Source organism: Balaenoptera acutorostrata, chromosome 3, assembly GCF_949987535.1.
Source record: "Balaenoptera acutorostrata chromosome 3, mBalAcu1.1, whole genome shotgun sequence".
Taxonomy (NCBI): domain Eukaryota; kingdom Metazoa; phylum Chordata; class Mammalia; order Artiodactyla; family Balaenopteridae; genus Balaenoptera; species Balaenoptera acutorostrata.
In genome coordinates this window covers 55,014,783-55,035,227 of record NC_080066.1, presented here as the reverse complement: position 1 = coordinate 55,035,227, position 20,445 = coordinate 55,014,783, and the positions used below count along the sequence as shown (strand labels likewise).

The 20,445-nt window shown below is 39.1% G+C and overlaps 1 protein-coding gene across 2 annotated transcripts in view; it reads right to left on the bottom strand.

Moving 5' to 3' along the window:
* The window catches only part of GABRB3 (gamma-aminobutyric acid type A receptor subunit beta3), a 237,755-nt gene that overhangs the window by 18,028 nt on the left and 199,282 nt on the right, over positions 1-20,445 (bottom strand). For both annotated transcript variants that reach the window (XM_057544530.1, XM_057544531.1), the window contains exons 5-6: positions 20,041-20,123; positions 17,299-17,436 (exon numbers count right to left, since the gene is read on the bottom strand). In XM_057544530.1, the coding sequence (XP_057400513.1) occupies positions 17,299-17,436; positions 20,041-20,123 (221 nt within the window). The remainder of the gene's footprint in view (positions 1-17,298; positions 17,437-20,040; positions 20,124-20,445) is intronic.

The following is a 20,445-nucleotide window of genomic DNA, read 5'->3' as shown; positions in this document are numbered from 1 at the left end:
CCTAATGGTACCCATCGAGAACTTGGGAGAGGAATGACTTTCAGTCTATGTATGAGGTCATGATGAGGATACTCTTCTAAGGTTAAATACTCAGCTGAGAAATGTCCCTGAGAAAACTTTGGGGGAAGCCTTTAGCTTAGAACACAGAATAGTGCCAAATATCTCATTTAGTTTTCAACTAATGGTCCCCTTCTCCATTGTAGATAGGAGAGATTTGGCTCAAGGCTTTACTGAGCAAAATGGTTTTTATCAGTCATCCCCTGTCAGCCCATCTAGAGCAACAGTGCACAGATGTTTGAGGCACTGACCCTGGACCACCTGGGATAGCTCAGGGACCCCCACCCGAGAGCTGGAGAGGCACAGAGGGCAGGAGTGTACTCTGAGATGCTCTGTTCCAACCACAGGAAAGGCATCAAGGAGAGCTGAGGAGAAGCACCCAGTCTGCTTTCCTGTATTTGAATCCCAGTGCTAACCTCCTGATGTGCATATCCCACTTAGACAGCCTTGAACCCCACCACCACTGCCAGTGCAGAGTGAGAAAAAAGCTCACTGCTTATGCCACCTATAGCTATATATTTGCCTTTTCTGTTTGATTTTGTTTTTCTTGGAGCAAGGCAAGTGTGGCTTCCATTTCCTCCTGTCCATTTCAACAGTCCACTTTATCAGTTTCAAACTTCTCAGCTCTTAATTTTCTGGACTCAACTGAGGTTGCTGGAAGGTCAACCTTCTCTAATCATCAACTTCCTTGTCTCCTCCCCTCCTGCCTTCACTGATGGGTGGTGCTCTGTTCCTGAGATTCTTCCACCCAAAGCTTCAGGAGGCCTCACTTTTCTTGTCTTCCTCCTACTCCAAGCCTGAGAGGCTCCTGTTCTACTCCTGCCTCAAAGTATATGCATTTTCCTGACTTTACTCCACATCCCTTTCTGGTTTTGTCCCTATATGCTATCCCTTTTCCAAGTATATGCATTTTCCTGACTTTACTCCATATCCCTTTCTGGTTTTGTCCCTATATTCTATCCCTTTTCCAGTCTGATTCATTCGTATGACTGTTTCTTCTACGTAGTAGATGAAAGACTTTAACCTCTAGGCTCCTACTTTAGCATCAACCACATTTTCAGCCAAATTATATAAAGGAGAAAAGAAATCGCCTAATGGACCCAGCATTTAAAAGCTGACAATCTGGAAATTTCCTCCAATCTTTTATGTGCCTGTGTGTATAGTTTCTTTTATATAACTCTGATCAAATGCATATATCGTATTGTCACCAGAGCATAAACATTTTCATCCTTATTACAAATTACTTATAAATACAATTTTAATTTTTTCCTAATTTTCCATCAAATACATACACATGTATTCTATAGTTTATAAATACATTTTCCTGAATGCGATAAATTTAGGGTATTTCCATTTTTACAAAACTTTAAGTAATATTCTTAGGGATACCTTTGAGTAGAGCCCTTTCGTTATGTTTAAACTTATTGCCTTAGGATGAATGTGCCAAAAGAGGAATTGCTAAGCCAATGTTGAAGGCTTTTGATACATATTCCCAAATTACTTTGCAAAAGAACCACACAAGCATACATGCTACTATGAGTACTTTATAGAAGTGTCTATCTCATTTTATAAACATAACAATATTACATAATATTTCTTAAAAATAACTTTTGTTAATTTCCTTGGGAAAATTTGTCCTTTCAATCACTTTCTTTAATTGATCACTTCCTAAATGTTTGTTTTTCCCGATTTTAACTTTATAAATAATCTAATTATACTATTCATTCATCTTTCTCATTTTTTGTTCCTCTTACTGTTTTTACCTATTCATTTAAGTTCTTTTGATACTAATCCTTGCTTGTATCCTCCGCAAGCATTTTCCCAGTTATTTGTTTAAAAACTTGAATAGGGTAAAGTGGGGGACATATAAAAACAAGTTTTTGTATGTAGTTGAGTCTATCCATTTTATTTTTTTCCCTGTGATTTTTAAAACCTGTTTTTAGGTTTAGATAAGTTCACAATAGAGAGCTAACCACAGACCTATTTTGAGGGTTGGCAATTTGATATGAAGTGAACATGCATGTTGGTTTTTGTTCCACAAACAACTAACCAAGTTTTCCAACACATCTATGAAATAAAGCTTCTGCTGACATAGATCTGATACACTCTGTTGTTTTATAGTACATTCCATGTCTATGGACATGGACATGGACATGTCCATAGACATGATGTGCCCATGAGCCAAGTCAGAGCCCTGTCTGGGCTTTGACACCTCTGGGTCCCCAGCCCCATATGTTTCAAAAGCACGGTCATCCCGTGTTCAACAACTTTTAAGGCTTCGCATAAAGGTCAAAATAGTCATCCGGGAATTTTAGTTTCTCCAAAATGTTTTCCCAATTTAATGTTAGTTTTATTTTCCACCATGTCTCTGCATTAAGCATAACATTTTCTAGCCAAGAAGTATCCTCATTGCCTCAAAATAATTGTCCATATTTCTTGCCTCTTCTGATTCACACCCACTGTTCTCCCCTTAAGAAATGTCTTCCTTTAACCATACTTCAAGGCCTTGGTCAAATGCCACAGCTTCCATAAATCCTTTCTTTTTCTTCCCTCCAAGTGTAAGTAAGTACCTTCTTATTTTCTTTCCTATTTAAAGTTATAATTATTAATATTTACCAAGGTAAGATCTTCCTTAGTAAGCTGTACATACCCCTAGGCAGAGTTTGTGAGGTACTGTATTTTTCATATACTGTCATGCCTAGTTAAACGTCTAAACCATCTCTGGCTATTAATAAATGCATCTGTGTACTGAGAGAATGAAAACAGGCATATTTGGTTTATTTATGCGACTCTTTAGCAACTTTAATACTCAAAACAGTCAGTACCTCTATTAAATATTAGTTTGAAATCCCATAGCAACTTCAACATTTTTTTTTTAATAAATTTATTTTATTTATTTAGGCTGCGTTGGGTCTTTGTTGCTGGGCGCGGGCTTTCTCTAGTTGCGGTGCACGGGCTTCTCATTGCGGTGGCTTCTCTTGTTGCGGAGCACGGGCTCTAGGCACACGGGCTTCAGTAGCTGTGGCATGCGGGCTCAGTAGTTGTGGCACACGGGCCCTAGAGCACAGGCTCAGTAGTTGTGGTGCATGGGCTTAGCTGCTCCGCAGCATGTGGGATCTTCCCAGACCAGGGTTTGAACCCATGTCCCCTGCATTGGCAGGCAGATTCTTAACCACTGCACCACCAGGGAAGCCCACAACTTGAACATTTTTACTGAAGTAACTTCAAAATCAGATCTTAGTTTGCAGTTTCATGGCAATCTCATGCCTTTACTTGTCATTTGCTATTCTATGCTCCAGATATTTGTCACTATATCCACTCTACTTGGAATGTTGTTTTATTCCATCAGGATAGACTGGCTCATGTTGTAGTAGCAAAAGACCCCTCAAATCTCAGTAGCTTTACAACAAAGATTTTTTTTTCTTTCTTGTGCTCCATAGCCACTTAGCTTCCTCTATCTGGAAGACAGCTGGACACTGTGGAAGAAGTGCCACACATACTTCCCATCACATTTCATTGTCCAGAGCAAGTCTCACTGTCAATCTTTATGTCCCTGGAGTAGGACAGTTCAGTCCTCTCCTAGGGAAGTGCAACAAATATTTTTTGAATGATAATGCAATCTACCATATTCCCCAACTTTCCATTTTCTGAGTCAACTTTCTTAACTTTTTCCAAAGTACATCTTCTTTAGGAGAACTCTTCCCTACAAGGCAAATATTGATACTTATGCAATGAAGTACAACTGATACTCTTTTGAGAATACTTGCCCCAGGCAACATGGGAACCAATGATACAATTGCATAGTCAAACACTTGGAAGGTCATTAGTGACCCTGAGAAAGGGAATATTACTCAGATTTCAAAACTATGTATTCACCAAGGTACTCATTAACACAGAACATAGAATTAAGAAAATATACTATTTTCTTATGTATTTGTTTAGTAAATACATTCTATTTCTTAAATGTGAAATATACCTTCAAATCAACAAAATTTTTAGGCATTCACCATGTGCCGCCCCCCCCCAATCCCAATCTCCTAATCCCACAGGTGGGAATGTTAGTGGAGGAAACAACAAAGATGAATAAGAGGATAGTTTATGCTCTCAACTAGCTCCTAATCTGTCAGAGAGACTCATACAGAACTGGCCTCGGTAAACCAGAGGTAAGGGCTACACTGGATATTCTAGGGGACAAGATTTAAGAAAGGTTTCACGTCATCTGAACTGAGATACTACTGGTTGAATAAGAGTCTTTACAGGCAGAGAAGCAGAATAGCCTTCAAGGTAAAAGATCCACCGGGGCCAAATGAAGAAAAGCCTTTCAAGATACCATGAGACAGAGACCTCAGAATGTTAATAAACACAAGAATCTTCAGAGGTGTCAAGACTCATTCTTCTAGGCAAAGACTTTTGCCATTTGGTGTGCATCTTCAAGAACACATAGAGTCTTTGTGTAGCTCTGTTAGATAAAGTCCTGACACTGGTACAACAGATGTCCTGATGTATCCTGTATCTATGGAGAAACTCCTCAAATGATCATAATGAGTGGCTGATAATTTAAAGTTGAGAAGTAGTGAGTCAGCTGCACCAAGACATAACCTTCAAAAGAGCAATAGAAGCTTACAAATTACAACAGAAAGGCACAGAAGCCCTAAAGTCTCTGTGCCAATGCAGATGTGGTCAGGTCCACAAGTAGATGCTGAGTAAAAAGACAAAGGTACAGTCCCTAAATACAAGTGCATTGTTCTGGTTCAGGGCTTCCTTGGCAAAACTATCTATCGAAGATGCTGATCTCAACCCTTTCTCCCCAGATGCACTAAAAGTTGTGGCCAGAAACAAGGCTCTGGATCTCTCATCCAGCCTCAATTAATAGCACTTTCTAAGGCATTAATATTGTTGAAGAACTCATAAAAATGTGGATGCAGAGTATCATGTCACCTTTGCGTGAGCCACTCAAATGTATCTATAAAGTAACAAGCTGATATTTTAGCAACTGCAGCAGAGCTGGCCTATGTACATATACCTGTCCCCCTCCAAGGCAGCCACCGTGGGGGCTCTCCCACAATTGCCTAGGAAGCTTTGTGAGCTCGGTGCTGCTCTTGGGGTCTTTATGATGCTGTCTCATTCAATATCTACCTCTTTTACTTTACAATACAACCTAAAGTTCAAAATGGTGTTCCTAATTTTCTCACCTGCATTGCCAGTCACCTTAATTAATATATGTTCAAAAATTCCATAAAGGAAAGGAGATATATGAAATAGGAAAGAGAGAAAGAGGTAAAACAAAACTTTTTCAAAGACTGTCTCAACCAGGCAATGATTCTCTTTCTGATTCTCCATAGTAAAGCCAGAATGTTCTATCCTATGACTCTGAAGCAAAGAGCAGAGGCATCTGAGTGATCCAGGTTCAGGCTCAGGGTTTATTTGGGATATTCCTTTAGGAAGCTGGCTATCCTGTCAGACCCTTAGTTTCCTTGTGTGTAAAATTAGGGCAAGAACATCACAAGTGAAAAAAGAAAAAATATAAATTATACTCCATTGATTACAAACTATTATTCTGCAAAGGAAACCATCAAGAAAATGAAAATACAGTCCACAGAAAGGGAGAAAATATTTGCAAATCATGTATCTGATGAAGAACTTGTATCTAGAATATATAAAGAAGGTTTACAAAAAATACAAACAGCCCAATTCAAAAATGGGCAAAGGACTTGAATAGATATTTCTCCAAAGAAGATAAGACCAGTGTCTCGTAAGTACATAAAAGATGCTCAACATCTTACTCATTAAGGGAATGTAAGTCAAAACCACAATGAGATGCCATTTCATACTATTAGGATGACTACAATAAAAAAGAGAGACAATAACACATGTTGGTAAGGATGTGGATAAATTAGAACCCTCATGATTGCTTATAGAACTTAAATGGTACAGCCACTTTAAAAAACAGTTTGGCAGTTCCTCAAAAGGTTAAACATAGTTATCGTATGACCCAGCAATTGCAATCCTAAGTACATATGTAATGCAAATGACAACTTATGATGTCCACAGAAAAACGTGTGCATGAATGTTCATAGCAGCTTTACTCCTGATGACCTAAAGGTGGAAACAGCCCAACATTCATCAACTTTATGTATGGTTAAACAAAACATGATATAGTCATACAATGGAATATTATTCAGCAATAAAAAGGAATGAAGTATTGATAAATGCCACAACAAGGATGAACCTTGAAAACATCATGCTGAGTGAAAGAAGCCAGACATATAGGACCATATAGTGTATGATTCCATTCACATGAAATGTACAGAATAGGCAAATCCATAGAAACAGAAATTAGATTAGTGGTTACCCAGGCTTAGGGTTGGCAGATTGGGGGAAATGGGGAGTGACTGCTAATGAGTACAGGGTTTCTGGGGTGATGAAAATATTTGGAAATTGATTGTGGTCATGATTACAAAACTCTGTAAATACACTAAAAACAATTGAATTATATACTTTAAATGCTTAAATTTTATGGTATGTAAATTACATTTTAACAACTCTGTCATAAGAAAAAGAATACCTACCATGTGTACTTTACTGGAAATTAAATGGCTTAATTCATTCATATCAAGTACCAAACATACTATCTGGCCACAAATACACACTCAATAAAAGCAAGTTCCTTCTTCCTTTCCTTTCTCTCCTCTATGGTGACTTCTGTGCTCAAGATTCTGTAATCTAAGCATTTTTACCACTGAGCATATTTTAAAAATTGTGTGGAAGTCTTAAAAGCAATTCCAAAAGATGAAGGTAGAAGAGAGTTAGTTTTGCAAAGGAGGTGTGGGACAATGACTTTCTGAGGAAATCTGGCTTCTGTAGTGAGACATATTTCATAGGTCAGGAGTCCTTAAAGGAAAATGATTTCATAGCAATAAGATGAGATAGTTAAGCTCTCCTTTGGCACTGAGAGTAAGTTTGCTCTAGTTCCGCCATTTTGCACAGAGATTAGTAGTATTTGGCTAGTAAGCACAGGTGACTTGTCTCTAAGGATCCTTCTAAAACCAGTCGATGGGGAAAAAAGAATGGGAATTTGTCTCTGGAATTTAAAAGACAATGGGATATAGATGATAATTCCTTCTTCTAACCTTTCATATAATATTGGCTCTAGACCTATAGTAGATGTTATTTAGAGACCCAATGAGTAATAATTTGATCACAGGGCTTTACTTTAGGAAAAAACTAAAGCACAGAGTTCACAAATGGACTCTAGAGAAAATTAAGTGCGTGTATTAAGGGTGTGGCATGCAGACTTTTAAATATTTTGTAATTTGTTTCATAATCATAATTGAAAAGCAAAATAGTATTTTGAAAGTTGATTTTTGAAGAATAGAAAATTCAGGTATCTTAACAGAAATGTATCATCATCATTTATTTTTAGATCCTTTTCTTATTCTTTCTTCTAATCTTGGCAGAAGTATTTTGGGTTTTTTTTGTTTTTGTTTTTTTAAATTTATTTAATTAATTAATTTATTTATTTTTTGGCTGTGTTGGGTCTTCGTTTCTGTGCGAGGGCTTTCTCTAGTTGCGGCAAGTGGGGCCACTCTTCATCACGGTGTGCGGGCCTCTCACTATCGCGGCCTCTCTTGTTGCGGAGCACAGGCTCCAGACGCGCAGGCTCAGTAGTTGTGGCCCACGGGCCTAGTTGCTCCGCGGCATGTGGGATCTTCCCAGACCAGGGCTCGAACCCGTGTCCCCTGCATTGGCAGGCAGATTCTCAACCACTGCGCCACCAGGGAAGCCCGGCAGAAGTATTTTGAAATGAAGTCAGAATGTATCAGTCCAAATGTACCCCAGAAAAAAAGGAGAGAAATAAAAACATCACATAATTAAAGGGGCATATTAAGTAACTTGTTCTCCATGAATTTATCAAAAATCTCAGTCTTTTGGCTCAAAGAAAATGAAAAAGTTAGGAGTAAATTTCAGATTTGGCAAAAACCTTATATACCAAATTTTGTGGGTCAGCAGAAGTTCATTCAAGACCAGTACAAAAGCTGAAGTCCCAATGAAGTGATCCTGTGTCCAGAGTGATATTTAAAGGGCTCTTTGATTGTTAGCTGGATATGCTTGTTGAAATAAATTTAACACAGTATTTCTTTTAACCTAATCCTCTTACTATCTGCCATTGAAGTGCTTTGCTCACATTTTCACAGCTTCGTATTGTTGCAACCAAGGACTCAGATCTCCTGACTTTGAGCTTTACAGCACTTTCCTCAATAGTACACTATTATGGATAAGTGTTTCCTCTCTATAATGTTATCAGAAACATACAGAATTAAATGATTTATATTTACTGAACTGTGATTATAAAAAATGTATCCCAAATTTTCTTCTTTTTTACTCTCATGTAATTAATAGTCCAAGCTAAATAAGAATTAAATATTTAAACAACTGTAAATTTTTCTGAAAAAATAAAGAGGAGTGAAAAATGAGCTATGGTGTTTGAGTATTGTGGGATAGGTAACCCTTCTATTGGAAACAACTGGGAAAAATGGACAAAACTTAAATACATCTCCTTAGAGGCACTGGAGGGATAACAAGCCAGTAAGAATATGGGCCAAGGTTTGAGAGAAAAAGTAAACTGGGAGAGGTGAGCTCCATGTTTCAGAGAGCTGTAGTTTCTATAACAGAAAGATGAGAAGCTAAGTAGAACATCTGACAGACTCATGGAACAAAGGGAGCAAAAACTGGAGATAGACACCATCAAATAGGGATTCCAAAGAGCTCTGTCCAAGATGTAAAGATAAATCAGAAGGATTCAAGCATGCACAAGGAATGAATCTGAACTCAGCATTACCCAAATCCCAGAAAGTAAATGAAGCTTGTTCTGGATTGCTAATGCCTCTAGATGCCTGACAGAGACAAGCATAAATTCTCTCGGAAGAAAGAAAACATCACCATAGATTTTGAATTATATCTATAATTTTCCCATGTACAATAGTAGCAGATTAGACACAGATGAAGAAAGAATTGTTGAACTGAAAGATAAACCAGAAGAAAATTTCCAGAGTGAAGCATGAAGAGAAAATAAAAAATTCAGAAAGCAAGGTGAGATATATAGAAGATATAGTGACAAGATCCAATGTTGGAATTGTCAGAATTGAAATTGGAACCCTAGAAGGAGAAAAGCAGAGAGAAAATGGAGGAAAAGCAATGGTGGCTGACAGAGCTCTAAAACTGCTGAAAGACCTCAAGCCAAAGATTCAAGAAGATCTACAAACTCCAAGAAGAATAATTAGAGAGAAAATGATATCTTGGTACATCATAAATGCCAGTGAAATCAAAACAAAGAGAAAAATTATAAAAGGATCTGGAGGGGGAGGAAAAACAGATTAATTTGAAAGTAGCACCAATTAGACCAACAACTGTCTTCTCAATAGAAACAATGGACACCAGGGAAAATGAAGTCATATCTTCAAATGGAAAAAGAAAAAATGCCAATCTATCTTTCTGTAACCAGGAAATTTATCCTATAAGAATAAATATGATATAAAGTCATACACAGGTTGTTTAAAAAAAAAAAAAAACCCTAGAAGAAATTTGACCAGGAGACTCACACTAAAGAAAATATTTTTAAAATATTCTTCTTTAGGCAGAAGGAAACATTCACAGATAGACTTGGTGGTAAAGGAAAGAATGAATAACAAAGAAAAGAGAATTATTTATAATTACATCTAAGTGAAAATTTCCTGCATCTAATAACAATAATAATATGGTAAAGGGTTTAAAATATATATAAAATTATAATACATAATGACAATAGCATATATAAGTCAGAATGAGGAAATATGGAATCCAAATGTACAAAGGCCCCTCCAATGCTCGGGAATAGGTAAAAATACCATCTCAGATAAATTAACAGAAGTAATAAATACTTTAGCAAGGTTGTTCAACACAAAATCATTGTGTTCTTATATACCAGCAACAAATAAGAAATTATGTTAAGGAAATTTTACCATCTATAATAACATCAGAAAATATCAAACATATAGAAAAGTTTAACAAAGATGTACAAGTTTTCTACACAGAAAACTCTAAATGTTATTGAGACAAATTAAAGAAGACCAAAATGAGAGATAAAATATATACAGATTGAAAGAATTATAACAAGGTCACTTTTCACTAAATTAACTAATACATTCCCAATAAAAAGCCAAACCATTTTTTAAATGAAAATTAATGATTTGATTATAAAAGTTTTATGGAAATGTAAAGGGCCCAAAATAATCATCAACAGTAAATAAAAAGAAAGGGAAGAAAGAATCTGTTCTACTTAAAAGCTACAGTAATCCACACAGTGAGGGAAGTGTACAAAGATGGATAAATAAACCCATGGCACAGAATACAAAGTCCAAAAACAGATCCATGCACATACAAACAATTTATGACAAAGGTGTTGCTGCAAGAGCAATGATGCTGTGTAAAATAATAAAACTTTCACACCTTTCACCAAAAAATGAATTCCAGGTGGACTGTAGGTCTCAATGTAAAAAGTACATTTTTGTAACACCTTATAACCTGTATAAGTTTGCATTCAGAATTTATAAATAACTTCAATAAATTATTGACAGGAAATTCACAAAAAAAGACTTGCATAGGTAATTCACAAAAGAGGATCTCCAAAGAGCCATTAGGGAAATGTGCTCAGTCCCACTAGCACTCAGAGAAATGGAAGTTAAAACCACAAGACATCACCCAACACCCGACAGGTGACTTCCATGTGAAATATTAGCAAGGTCGTTTTGGGTCAAAAGGAACACTCAGGCATTACTGCTATGAATGTAAGTTAGTAAAACCACTTTGGAAAACAGGTTGGCATAATCATTAAGCTTGAACATTCACAATTACACTTTTAAGCATATTCTCAACATTTATGTGAGCATTTATTCACAAAAAAACAAGTACAAGAATGTTCACAGAGGCATTACTCATAATCTCCACCTGCAGTAGACTGGAAAAATAAATTGTCGTGTATTTACACAGTAGTATAGCAAGGAAAATAAATGAACCATAGCGATACTGATGGATTTCACAAACATAATGTTCAGTTAAAGAAGGTAGTCACAAAATAATTTAAACTCTACTATCCCATTCAATAAAGTTCAAAAACACAAAATTAACTATACTGTAACAAGATAGTGGTTTCCATTGAGAAGGAGGAATGTAAAGAAATTAGGAGGGGTCATAGTGTGGATCTTGGGAGTGCCCACAGCATTCTACTTTTTGACCTGATGGCAGTTACACGATTTTCATTTTCTGATAATTCACTTAGTACTATATTTATATTTTAAATATTTTTCTGTATGTACATATACAGAAAAGTTATAAAAATTATCCTTAAAGTCATAAAAATCTATAAGTCTTTGTATTAAAAATAAAGCATGAGAAAAATTCTAAATCTTCCTAGGAGTGTCTGCTTTAATTAATTACATTCTATTAGAAGGTTCACCAACTGATGTTTGACAAATTATGTAAAATTTTCACATATTTCTTAAAGTATGGAGATCTGTTTGCTTTAAGGTCATTCAGCTTGATATTTCTGGCACATTCCAAATACTTCAGCAACACATGTATATTTATTATGTTTAACTAAGTAGAAATTAGATAAAAGAATTAGAAATTAGATAAAAGAATATTTCCTTTATTGAGATTCTGCTTGAGTCAGTGGCTTAATTTCAGTAAGCAGAAAATAATGATATAATATTTGCTTTGCTAAGTTTTTTTGAAAGATGTTTTCAAACCCCAACATTTAAATAATTATGGCTTGCCTATCTAGAACAGGTTTAAAAGCTAAGTTCAGTAAAAATTTCTTACACGATTCCCAAAGCTTGTATAGAAGGACAATATCTTTTCAGGTTTCAATCAAAAGAATTTCAAAGACTAATCTCAACTTGCACTTATTTTTAAAAATACATTTTCAGTATTTCCTGAAATTCAACCATAAACCACTAATGAGTCATAGAAAACTAGATCACACTTTAAAGTAGAAATCTGTGAACTGCAGTAAAAACATACTTTATTTGTAGGGTTAAAGCAGAAATGAAACATCAGGTAATCTCACATCTAGGTGACAGCAAGCTGCTCCCTTCTTTCATTGTTCCTCTTTAATCTGGTCTCCCTTTTCCTTCTTGGAAAGACTTCCCCATGCATGTTTTCAGGTTTGGCTTAATTCTATAGACTGTAGGTGCTAAAGAATGATCTGAGTATTCACTTTATAAACTCTTTCCTTTTTTTTTTTTTCCTAATCTATCTATCTATAGATATCTATATATCTATACACACACACACACACACACAAAATGGAATATTACTCAGCCATAAAGAAGAATGAAATAATGCCATTTGCAGCAACATAGATGGACCTAGAGATTATCATACTAAATGAAGTCAGACAGAGAAAGACAAACACCATATGATATCACTTACATGTGGAATCTACAGTATGATACAAGTGAACTTATTTACAAAACAGAAATAGACTTACAGACATAGAAAACACACTTATGGTTACTAAAGTGGAAAGGGGGTAAGGGAGGGACTAATTAGGAGTCTTGGCTTAACAGATACACACTACTACATACAGTCCTCCTGTATAGCACAGGGAACTATATTCAATATCCTGTAATGAACCATAATGGAAAAAATATGAAAAAGTATAAATATATAACTGAATCACTTTGCTGTACACCAGAAACTAACACACATAGTAAATCAACTATACATCAATAAAAAATAGAAAAACCAAACAGTGTTGCATGGCTACTAATTTGTCAGCAAAATGCAGGATGGACTGGAAGGCAGAGGCACATTTCTTGCCATTAAGGATTTCTAGACATTGGATGAATCAATTCTAGGTCCCTGGATTAAGAATTTGGCGGCCTCCAATCCCGACATCCGTTTTTAGAAGCTTGCATAAAAGCACTGCTCATCAAGAATGTACAGCCCGTAGGGACTTCCCTGGTGGCACAGTGGTTAAGAATCCACCTGCCAATGCAGGGGACACGGGTCTGAGTCCTGCTCCGGGAAGATCCCACATGCCGTGGCGCAACTAAGCCCATGCACCACAACTACTGAGCCTGTGCTCTAGAGCCCACGAGCCACAAACTGCTGAGCCTGTGTGCCTAGAGCCTGTGCTCTGCAACAAGAGAAGCCACTGCAATGAGAAGCCCACGCACTGCAAGGAAGAGTAGCCCCCCACTGGCCGCAACTAGAGAAAGACTGTGTGTAGCAACGAAGACCCAATGCAACCAAAAATAAATAAATAAATTAATTAATTAATTAATTAAATTAAAAAAAAAGAATGTACAGCCAATTAATACCGGGAGGTAAGGGAAGGAATGACACAGATGCCGTGGACAGGCACAGTAGACATTGTTTGTCATCCTAACAGCTACACGCTGTGTAACAACCCTTATAACATTAATATATAAAAGTATGGAAAATAATCATTTAAATAAAGCTTAAAAATACTAGTTTTTAAAATCTTTGTCAAAAAATATATCAGGGTTTCCTATTTGTCAGGAACCTTGTGGATTAATTTCTGTCTTTTCTAGCTTTACTGTGTAAATTTGGTCAAATCATTTTCATTCTTGAACATTAGTTTTCCTATACTTTAACTTGGGCTAATTTATTTGTCAAGTACCAGTCTCCCAGGGACATCAGTGAAAAATCTCGAACACAAGGTGCTATGAATTATAATGTAGCATGCCATTGTTATGGTTAGAAATCACAGTGAGTAATAAAGTTTTACTTCATTTTCTTTTGAGTTGTAAGGGGATCGAAATATTTTTTCTAAAGCCTATTTGCTGAGTCATGGCAGAAATGGAATAATTATTTGTTGAGGTGAACTAACTCAGTTATTTCTTTAAAATGCACTCATGAAACAAAACTCCCTCCTTCTGGGCAAAGGCATACTTAATTTCCTCCCCAGGTACAAAGATGTTTTATGTGGATTTTTCTTTTAAAACATCATATTTTAGTACATTAAATATTTGAACATATAATGTTATTAATTTATATAGTATCTCTTTTGCAGAAATGATTCATTTGATTAGGGTTGAATACATACTTAATAATGACAGTCAAACTTCCTCTTGTAATTCAATAACCACGCAGTTTTCAAACTATTGAGTGGGCTAGATGCTGGGATATGTACTAGGGATACAAATATGAACCCCAAACAAGCCTTATTCTCAGGAAACCCTCAGATAAGCAATTAGGAGTCAGTTACATCATGCTCAATAATCCAGGAGAATAATGTCATACATTTTCTAATATTTAAAGCTCTGGGCAGCCACTGGAGTGTCTATTCTCAGACTCCTCAAAATATGCCTCATTCCTGGACCCACGCAATTTAATTAATGAAAGCTAATCAGTGCTCACCCTATTCTAGGCTCTTTATTTATACTAACTCATGTAATCCTCTACAATCCTACCAAATAGATATTATCAATGTCCTCTTTTTTTCAGAGAGATCACCACGGGTCACCCTGCTAGAAGGTTGCAGAGTTTGGACTTAAGCTCCGGCAGTTCTGGCTCCAGGGTCTGAGTCTTTAAACCTCGTACATACTGTCTCTTGAACTCGAGCTCTCTTATTGTGGCTCAATTCCCGCTAAACACCCCACAGGTAAGAGGCTACCTGATGTCATCCGGGGCACACTGCTGAATGCTTGCAGGCTGTGAGCATTCCCACTGGACCAGACACTCCCTGTTCCCTCTCTGACCCAGGGTTCAGCCCCATGCCTAGTTCATGCCAGCCATTGAGTGAATATTCATGACTCCTTTTGTATGTATTCCCTGCCCTGCAGCCTGCAACCTCATGTTACCCAGGAGATGGATTAGGACTCTACCCCTTGGGAAACCACAGCAAGAAGCCATTCACAAGGTCCTCAAAGAGGCAGGACAAGGGAGAGGTGGGCCAGCCACAGAATTATGCTTGCATGACCCTGAGAAGGAGCATCTCCAGAAACCTCCAGAGTGTTGTGTCTTTCCTAATCCCTTTTCTGAGAATTCTCTTTCAGGCTAGAGAATCCTTCAGTCCAGTTTACTGACTGAAATCTCATTAATTCAGAACACTTGTGTAAAGGAAAATAAATTAGTATAATATTTAATTTTGAAATAGTTTTGTAACAATGTGGCTTATGACGTTTCTACATAAGTAAGCAAATTAGAATAATTTTAAAGTGCAGGGTCTTTGAAGGATGGGAGGTTTATAACTGACTGATACGGAGCTCCTGGTGACACCCTGCGAATGCAGAAACTTGATGAGCACAGAAAAGAGGACTCAACACTGCATTCTGAGGGCATGATCACTCTCAGCAGAGTTTAAGTATTTGCCCCCATTTCTGCAGTGTGTATCTTCTCCAGATGTGTTTAGGATATGTTCTGCCATATACATAGTTAAAAGAAAGACAGAGGCTGCACCTAGAAAAAAGTGGCTCCAGTGCTTTTGAGCAAGAGGATTCAGGAAGGCCATTCTATGTGGTTGCAGTTTCCCATGGAAGCACCACACCCTCCACAGACGCCTCATCAGGCTTTCAAGGAGGTTGCATGAAAATGCAATAAAAGGGCCTCCTGGCAGTGCCCTAACAACCCTATCTGCAATCTTCTAGACAAAGGCAAGCATGGGCAGGACTCCTACACCAAGACAAGACTATCCCTGCATTCTGAGCAGACCTCTGCTCACATCACTTGGAGCATGTAACAGTTTGAAACCCAGTTTTAAAAGCAATAAATCATTTTCTGCAACACATCACAGGGCAATTTTCATGGTTGTGGAAACTATTCCTTAATGATAAGCCCATGTGCCTTTTGGTCTCACCGCCCACCCGAGGTGAGCACCTCCGTGCGTACTCTACAGAGACTGCAAGCACATTTGCAGGACGTCTTGCAACACAGGAGAAGGTGGCACCGCATGAAGATGGACCTCAAACATTCAGGCTTCTGTCTCTACTTGCACGTCCCTTCGTTCTTGAGGCTGAGGTAGAGAGGAGAGAAACTGGCCCAGTGAGGACTGGCTGCATGTCCGCAGCATGGCAGGTATCCCACGAGGAGGGGACGGGGAGTGGGGTCAGCCATGCCCAGGACAGGCCTCTCCTATGGAAGGGGTCGCCTTGAAGTCGCAGGCACTGGTGGTCAATGCAGCACTGAAGGAATGCAGAGCTGTCACCTAAGCCATCCTGGGGAGGCAGTGTGTGGGCAGAGCAGGGGCCAAACCTTCACAGAGGAAGAGCATTTCGATTAAGCTGAAGAATCAGTAGAAGGTGGCCAGGTGAAGGGATTCAAGGTGGCCATGGGTCACAAGCATTCAAGCTAGAGGCTACAGGCAGAGAGTGCAGGCCACGGGCTTCATGAATGCTGGCACAGGACCAGGGCTAAGCACCACCTACTTGGTGTGGTTTAAGCTACATTGTCAGGAGAAAGCCAAGATGGGAGATCCCAGCTCTGCCTTCTTGAGAATTCTCCACCCAGAGTTTGTGGTCTTTAGAATATCCTACAGTTTACGGAGTGCTTTTGTTTATTCTCTCATCTACAACACAGCATTCAGTAAGAACACCGAGGAAGCACTACCCATTGTGAGAGACATGGTTGGAACTTAATAAAACCTCAGCAAGTATAGACAGGAGAGTAGAAGATAACTACTCTGTCTTTGGACAGTTGAAACAAAGATGACAATGAAACCCAGGCCAGGGCAGCCTCCCAGATGATATTAGGAGCAGATGACCATGTCTGAAGAGGCATCACTAACTGCAGGTGCCCAGGTACCTGGACCAGGGCTGACTGTCAGCCCAGAAGTGGGGAGAAGGTCTCTTACTTTTGACAGCACAGCACTTGACTCCTCAGGTCTTCCTCCCTCTCCTTCCTTCCTGCCTCCAAGGCCATCAGTGGCCTCTTGTCTGCCCAGAATGAAAGCTGTTTATGTTATCAAACAAGGGTTGGTTAAATTCACCCTCAGTCTTTTAACTCTTCAATAACCAGTACAGAGGGCATCTCCTGGTCAGGTGCTCCTTCCTACCCATCAAAGCTTATCCATCCCCTCTAGATACAGAGAAAAGGGTACAGAAAATGATGAAATACTGATGATAGTCCTTTTTTGGATGACCGAGCACTGTGAATCAGCAGCAGGGTATTTCACAATGATAGTATCATGGCCAGGCAGCCAGTATCCCTCCAGGGAGTATGAGGGGATGCAGGACTCACCTGTGGCAAAGACAACATTCCTGGAGACCAGACGATGCTCCACGATGGAGAACTGTGGGAGCTCAATTCTCTCCACTCCAGTAACAGCCTTATCACCACCACGCCAGTAAAATTCAATGTCATCCGTGGTGTAGCCATCTGCCAGGAGAGAGAAGCAAGGACATGGCAGAAATGAAGCATTATTTTGTCTAAAGAAACTGTCACTAATAAAATGGAAGTAATAGCTTTCCCATGTTTGAAGTAAATTTGTTTGATGTGCTTGTCTATGAAAAGAAGCATCATCAAAGAACTAACTTTCGAATATTCTCATGTTACCTCTGCTGTCTGATTTGAACCAGGCTGAGAAACTGTGGAGGCAGAGTGCTCTGACCAAAGTTCTGTCTGCAAAGCCTAATGGTAGGGCTGGCCTCGACTTTGCACAGAAATGAATTAAAAACATATTCAGAGCACTGAATAAGATAGTTGGAAGAAAAAGTAAGAACTTGAGTATGAAGAATTCTGGAAAGGCAGCTCTCTCAAAAACTATTAAAAAGTTAAAACACTGAGGGTGAATTTGACCAATCAATGTTTGATAAAGTCAGGCATTTTTGGATGGTGTCATGAGGTGTTCCTGGACATGAGCTTGGCCATCCTTAGAAATGCCTTTTGTAGGGACCCTCTTGGCCCTTAGAGATTTGAGCAGTGGTCTCAGCAGAAAGAGGAGTGGCCATTTGCCAGATTATAGCTCCAAAGCCAACTCTTGGCATGGTCTCATGCTCGCTCAGTAATTAATCAATGCTTCTTGAGAATACTAAATAGGACAATAGTGTCTGATGTTATTTGCAGCACCCAGGAGTCTTCTAAAGAATTAGGTCAACTTTAGCGGTAAGGAAAATTAAAACTCACATCTGTAGAAAAATAGTCTATGAATATAAAAGACTTTTTGATTTGAACATATAACACAACAAGAGGCAGATAATAAATATCTGACATTAGACAAACAAATATACCAAAGCTGTGGGGATGACTGCCCCCCACAGCCCCTGCTGGCTCCCTGGTTTCGTCTGCTGTCCTCCCTCCAGGATCATGGTGGGCACACCTTTTGTCTCTGCCCTTCCCTCCGACTGCCTTACACTCCATTCTCACCTGGAAGCCACAGCGATTGCTAATAAAACACACATCTTACTAAGTCACTCTTCTGCTTAAAGCCCTCAAATGTTTCCCAATGCAATTAGCAAAACAAGTCCAAAGTCCTTAATAGGACCCCAAGAACCCACAGGACTGGTCCCTGTGTGCGCTGTAAGTACATCCACACCCACTCCCTCGCCCACCCAGTCCAGCCCCTCTGGCCTTCTGGCTGCAGCTCAGATCAGCACGCTGTGCCCAGGGCTTACATGCCCCCCAATGAGACATCCAGATCTTCAAGGGGCTAACTCTTCCATACATTTGCATCTTGACTTTAATAAAAACTTTTGCACACGTGTGTAGTCAGGTCACCAGAAAACTGGGAGAATCCCTCTTCTGTTCAACTGCTTTAATCATGAATTCTCCGAGGGGGAGGGACCTCACACACTCTGAGGAAATCTCTTTAACAACAGACCTTCCTCCCCATCCTCCACTTTGGTTAAACATCAAGGAAACAGAATCTACAATCTCCAACGCCACTCAATAGGGCTCACAGTTGGAATAGGAGCTGCTTCCTCACTTAGATCCCAAATTTGCCTTCCTAAAACTCTCATCAACTCATTGGAGTTGTGTCCTCTGGCCACACGGAATCTACTTAACGTCCTAAAGTAGCCCTTCAACTATTGGCAAACCATCATCTTTCCCCTGAGCCTTCATACTAAATATCCTATGCATCATGCCACATGATCTCACGTCCCTCACCTTCTGAAAGCACAGCTCTCAGAAAGCAGGGCCGTGATGCCGTGTGAAAGTGAGGGGCACAGTGAGGGGTCTAAACACTGGCCTGCCACCAGTGCAGCTTCCCAGTGTGTTCATTCACCAAGGCATTCACTTCTCACCATACATGCATCAAATGCGCTGCAAAGTCAGTCATTTGCCAGCCCCCCAAAATTCAATACAAATACCGACAACCCGAAATCCAACTGAGGCTAATGATAAACCAGTCTACGGTGGGTCAGGAGAACACACACGGCAGCAGCCACATCAGGATATGCCAGGGTTGCAGGTCAGGGAGCAGGGCATTTGCTTCTTAGACTATGTGGCTGCAGCTCTCGTCCCTCGCAGAGAAGTATCACTCAACACTGAATTATCAATAAGGCATCTGAATACTCTTCAAATTGAAGAAAATTGCCAAGATGTAGAAATAGTTGGCTTGTAAAGCTGAGCTCCTAATGGGAAATGAGGTTTACTCCAACTGCAGAGGGTCCCAGGAGTACAGCCACTTGTGCCTGATGAAGCACATCTTGAGGGACCGCCTCTCGGCGTCTGCTCTCTTCTCACTGAAGGGGTCGAGATGGAAAGCATTTGTCTTCTTTTATTTCAGCATAGCAAACAGACTCTCTTAGTCAGATCAGAGTGGAGGACTCTTTTATACTGAGCCCCTGTCTCTGTCTCTGTCTGTCTCTCTCTTTCTCTTGCCCTCTTTCTGTCATGAAAGTGATATTTGCAAAGTGGAGGATTAAACCTCTAATCTTTAGATAATTAAAAACTATGTCAAGAAAATTATACATGCCATGCCAAATAATGATAAGAAGGCCTAAAACACAAAGTGGATGAAAAAGAAATACAGATACACACAGCTTTCAATCTCCAGAGTGCAGTTCTGCTCATCCAAAGGGTATCTTCTCAGGTCCATCATGCATGCTGCGGTTGTGGTGATTCTGAAACACGCAGAGTGAGGGCAGATATTAAAGATGGAATGAGAAATACAGCAGAAAAACTGCTTCTAGATAAACACTGAGTAACCCTCAGGTAGGACCCCTTCCCCAAAGCACACCTGATTAAACATATTTCATGATATATAATAAATGGACAAGTTTTCATTATACTGTAGGCCAGCTTTATCCAAAAAAGCAATACATATATAATTATAAAATTATTGGGCTTCCCTGGTGGTGCAGTGGTTGAGAATCTGCCTGCCAATGCAGGGGACACGGGTTCGAGCCCTGGTCTGGGAAGATCCCACATGCCACGGAGCAACTG